Source organism: Aplysia californica, unplaced genomic scaffold (genome assembly GCF_000002075.1).
Source record: "Aplysia californica isolate F4 #8 unplaced genomic scaffold, AplCal3.0 scaffold00006, whole genome shotgun sequence".
In the NCBI taxonomy this organism is placed as follows: domain Eukaryota; kingdom Metazoa; phylum Mollusca; class Gastropoda; order Aplysiida; family Aplysiidae; genus Aplysia; species Aplysia californica.
This window is the reverse complement of record NW_004797276.1, coordinates 1,803,424-1,809,147: the sequence shown is the minus strand read 5'-3', so window position 1 is coordinate 1,809,147 and position 5,724 is coordinate 1,803,424. Positions and strand designations below refer to the sequence as shown.

The 5,724-nt window shown below is 40.9% G+C and overlaps 1 protein-coding gene across 1 annotated transcript; it reads left to right on the top strand.

Moving 5' to 3' along the window:
- Positions 1 to 2,145: 2,145 nt before the first annotated feature.
- LOC106011389 lies at positions 2,146 to 4,074 on the top strand (the record flags this gene model as incomplete). Its single annotated transcript, XM_013080831.2, is given in 1 exon segment — positions 2,146 to 4,074. A coding segment is annotated over 1 exon segment (1,830 nt), but the record flags the coding sequence as incomplete, so codon positions are not given.
- Positions 4,075 to 5,724: the final 1,650 nt, after the last annotated feature.

The following is a 5,724-nucleotide window of genomic DNA, read 5'->3' as shown; positions in this document are numbered from 1 at the left end:
GAACATTAGAGGAGAGGTACAGGACAAAATTCGATTTATTATTGAGATAGAGGCAAACTTTTATTAGCTTTTGTACTGTGGCATGCGCGTAGTAAAAAGGATGAAGGGATGAAGGGAGATTCAATGACGTTTCTAGATTCTATTGGATTTGAACTTGAATAGTGGAAGAGCTGAGGAGGAAATGACTATTTTGAAGTATCCTCTCTAGAGAGTGAGAAATTGGTATGTAATCGCCCCCCCCCCTCGCAAAAAACCCCCATAACAACAACCAAACAATACAAAACAGTCTCACTTCATATTCAACATATTTTTAAAGCCCCAATGTCCACAATAGTACTGCCACTCCTGCGAGTTTTAACAGCTCGACGCTTATTTTTATATCGCTTGGAGTATGAATGCTTCTATGAAGTCTTATTGCATCGTCAGCGTTTGGAACTATCTTGGAAAAAGATTGCAAAAATAAAAATAGCAATTTGTCTGAACTATATAAGCTAACTGATCAAGAGGTGCCAATTTCAGAAATTGAAAAAATAATCGAGGTCAAACCAAAGTTCAGAAAGCTTAGATGAACGTCTATTCACAGACGGCCAATGTCTTATTAATCCAAACCAACAACGTCTCCAAAATCACACTACCGAACTGAACAACAGCTACGAGATATTTAACATGAAAATAAGCACATCAAAAACAGAAGTTATGAAAGTGGGCCGAAACCGTAGTCCCGTGAACATCCATGTTAATAGTAAAAACTAAAACAGGTGAAGGAGTTTAAATATCTTGGCAGTACTTTTTCTGAAAAACTAGTCCATAGACAGATAAATAGAAATGCGATTTCAAAAAGCCAACGCTGTCACCTACCAGCTCGCACCCCTCTATCTCATCCAAACATCTCATTGGACACAAAGAGACAGCTTTTCACCTCAATATTTATACCAATATTATGCTCCCAGTGCCAGGCCTGGACATTAAGTAAAACCCATGAAAGCAAAATCACCGTATGCGAAATAAAATGTCTCCGCAAAACCCTTGACATCACAAGACAAGACAGGCAGAGAAAAGAGAGAGAATAAAATGGTTTGGCCACCTGTTACGTATGTCACCAGGCCAGCCGCCTCGAGAGCCTACAACACCAAGCACTCAGGCTATAAACGAAGAGGAAGGCCACGCAAAAGGTGGATCGAGGGTGTCAAGGATACACTGAGGAAACATGATATCACAACTGAAAGAGCTGCAGAGCTGGCCTACCATAGAAAACTGCATCTCCCCTCGACGCTTAGCGGCAACAGAGGATGAAAAAGTAAAAGTAAAGTAGTAATCGAGGTCAAATTCTGGCACCCCCTCCAACTCTCCCTTTAATCTCTCAGCTTCACATTGAGTGTGCAACTATACAAGTAAAACTGAAGAATGAACTGTCTTGATGACGTGATCCGAAACAATATCATTTCGTTGCTTATCCTCTCCTTTCTGCAGCCACACCATCACGGCTACACATAATGATGAAGCATTCTAAGTCAAGGGAAGAGGGTTACATGGGCTTGAAAAGGTCACACGAATTGTTTCCATTCCCCGATGAGGTCTCCTCCGTGACACCCAGTCGGTCGATATGGTATGGTTAGCTGAGAACTTGACTGGCGTGGAGAAGTTAGAGGTTAGATCCTAGGCCAGCATCTTTTCCCCCTGACTCCAGGAGGATTGTTTTGGAGGGAGATACTGGGAGTGGGTTTTATTTTTTGGAAAGGGAGGGTGGGTGGGGTGGAGTCTGATAGGGAAATTGCATCTTTTGTTTCTCTAAAAACTTCAGACATGAACAGGCTCAGACTCAGCTTGATTTGAGTTTTGATATATTTGAAGGTTTTAGATTACGTGAGTTGACAGGCCATGGTAATATCAATATAGCGTATTCATTTGAAAAGATGCTGTTATGTCATGTTATTTCAACACCTTTACATATTTTATGAAGCTTTCGTCGAGATAAACACACTGACAAAATACGAGTCATGTATTGCAGGGAATGAACAACACATACCAACAGAATCAACACCGGGAATGTCAGGAAATGAGATAGGACCTACCAGTGCCACCCAATGCTTATGATTAAATTTAGTTTGTATTTAAAAAATGATAGTCTTCTCTTTTTTTCCATAGGCAACGGAATACCACTACGAGAACATGAAAAGGAACATGGAAGACATGGACAAGATTCTGACTGTCTACCCGATGCAACGACTCGTAAGACTCAAAAACGGAAGGATCTCAAAGAGAAGTGAAGTTAGCCAGTTGTTCACTTCTTTCATGGCGTTTTGTGAAAATCTTCGAAATGAAAACAACACAGTCAACGCTAAACCCACAACGACGAATAAGACCCATAAAATACCCCAAACGTCTCACACTCGCAAACCATCCAAAGCATATTGGTACAGCCTCGAATCCAACGTGAAACCCGTCAAACTGAAGCTGAGACGAAGCAAGACCCACGTGACTGTTGTGGTCACTGTGAAACATTCGGTACCCTGCTTCGTTATGCCCTTTTTGTCTTTATTTCAATCTCCAAAACCTCTCATGAGAAAACTGAGGATTGGTCCTAAAGATTCAGTACCAAAGGTCTCGAGAGCTCGATTCTTGCTTGAAGCAAAAGTGTGTTTGGATTCAGTGTCTAGCGCTTCATCTCGTGTACACTTTCAAGTCGGTGAAATGGAGCGGAAATTTGCACCTTCCGCCACTATCGGAATTGACATATGTAAGGGAATGGAAGAACGAGATCCTATGTCTGCAACAAGTACAGTGGCCTCAGAATTTATTGAGGAAGAAATCCGTATCCTCCAATTTAATTGGACCTTGCAAAACAATACATTGATCTCAGGCAATGGTCAAAATTCAAGTTTTGAAGTAGACTTGACACCAACAAAGTACATTGGGTTTGCCGTAGACACCATGGGATACACTAGTACTGCAGATACAATTTCCAAGTCATTTTGGGACGTAACAGGTGAGAAGAATGCAAACGGTTCTTATGATCTACAAGCTGAAAAAATAGAGCAGTTTGGAAACAGCAATATGACATTCGTTGAAGTTATGAAGTCAACAGTAAGCCATAACACTTCTCAGAAGAACACGAGAGGCGAACAACCTGCTACGTCAACGGCTAGAGTTCATTTGACTGTTGACACCGCCTCTGGAACAGACACAGGAGTTCTGTATCTTTCCCAAGACTTCCTAAATGACCGTGAAGACAGTGAGGCAATCATACAAAGTAGTCGACTATGGTTTCCATTGCACGTTAGAAAAAATGAAGAAACCCCTTCTATTCCTTATGGGAAATTTGCATTTTTCAACAGAACTCGATTCCTGTGTAACACAAATCCAGCCGCTGAAGACCAACTCTGGGCACCATGTGCCCTCGACTGCCAAGTCTCTGGCGTGGACATAGCAACACTGAAAATCTACAAGGCGAATAAACAAATGGTCAGTGAAGATGAAAACATGGAAGTACAATCACAAGTAAGCCCTAATGGTGCATGGGCAAAGGCTACGATGCACTTTGAAGAGAAAGACCAGTCTCTTGACGGTGACTATATCTGTGAAGCCCGCTCAGAAAGAGGAATAACAGACCGCATTGTACTAAACATGATAGTGGCTGGCTACCCTGATATCAGCGATGGGGCGTTTACCATGAGTGTCATCGATGACAAGTTTGCATCTGTGAAGTGTGCAGCCACTGGAACCAATCTCAACATGTCGATCTATAAGAACGAACGGACCCCAGGGAACCGAATAGACTTCAATATTACAAAGAATCGCCCTTCTCAAAATGAACTGATCTACACCGTCTTGTTGCCGTTAAATGAACTTCGCTATTATACCACTACTCTGGAGTGTGTTGCTGCGAATAACGCTGGAGAGGATGTCTCGTTTATATACCCAAGCGAGGTCTTAAACCAGCTTAGATCTACACCTACCACTGACCATACTTTCTAGTGCTTGAGCAAAGGTGCATGGCTCTTCCTTTTTTTCTCTCTGCCTTGTAACCCTTTTGTCTCCGAAATTGAATTTGAATAAAAGTAATTAGACAATAGATCAATGAGTATAATTCCCTGGCTACTATCTGTGCGTTCTATTTTGTAATAGTTGTGTCTTATAGCACGTTTAATATGAGTCTTGACCTATCACAGTGCCCCTGAGCCTAGTGTTATCTTTCTGGACCGCCTTAGTAAGAACACATTAGTTGCTCTATCCTACCGAGGACAAAATAGTATTAACACAATATGGACAGACGAGTTAGATGTCTTGATGAAGATACCGTAGCAATCCTCACAGGACAATGCACAAACGAAAGCGGTTCAAGTCTTCTGTTTCGTGTAGATTTTACAAAGGAGTTTGTGCAGCAAACATACATGAGATGAGCAACATAAGGAGCGTCAAATTACAATCATGTAGACCAGGTATGTTCAACACTTAGCCCAAGGGTCCAAAACGATATCTAACGACCTGCCATTTTCCCTAGTTAAAAAAAAGATATCTGAGCTAAGCAATAATATTTTGTCAAGTTAATGTTTTTCCCATACGTCTCTTCGTTTTGTAAAGGCTGAGGATTACAGAGACTCTCGCATCAGTTTTCTTCCCAGTCACAATACTATGTACCATGAAGTACCTTCCTTTTGCTCAATCTTTTCCAAATGCGGACTTTTTCATATTGACCACATACTATGGATATTCCGTTATTATTATTGCGCAGAATTACGTCATGTACAGCCCAAGTTACAGACAGGACACAAGCAGCGACCTACTGAGAGAACCCAGCATAAGAAAATGCTCAAAACCTGTTTTGGATTCTATAAAAGAGATAAAAGTAAATTCAGAGTGTCAGCATATAAGTTCGCTCAGAGCCCGCCAAAATGAGACAGTTCAAAAACACTCAAAACCAAACAAATAACATCGTTATTAATTTATAACCTAAGCACAACATTCATCATGATCCAGAGTGAGATTACGAACAGTTAGACCATCATTCTAGACCACGCTGGCTCAATGTAAAGCTATACTTTTATTTAGTTTCCTGTTCTAGGTAGTGAAAAGATACATTTGAGAAGGGGTGCTGCAAGTCAGATACCTGGAGAAATACAATATGGACAGAAACAGTAAAAAGAGTTTTTCTTAGTTCGAGGTAACATTTGTCCAGAATATTGAAGAGTCAAAGTCCAAAAAGAAAACAGAACAGAAAAGGTCAGCCTCTGCATAGGCTCAGTGTCAGGGAAATTGTCACAGGTTCAAGGCCCGGACCAGAAATTCCCGGTAGTGTTCAATAGAACGTATAACGTACAATGGAATAGCATTCTGACTATTCTAGACACTCACAAAAGCTGTTTTTTTCCTGCAGAACGAACGCATAGCAACATATCAGTCTGAAATTGTTATTGTACGTACTGTTCTGTGTGAAGGACGTTGCCTATACTGGCGACCGAGAACACGTAGTCATGTGTGAGATTGCAACAAAAATACGTGTCCGGAATGTAAAACTGCATTCCAATGTCAGGCAAGTTCCACAAAGAAGTAAATTCATTGAACAAGTTTTGAAAATGGGTAAAAAGCAGAAAGTTTGGCAAACCATGACACCATGGAACTCAGAACAACAATAAGCAGAATAACCTTATCTATATACATAATGATATTATCAGAAAGATCTGGTGGCCCAATCCTTGTGTCACTTTACAGATTAAACCACACACT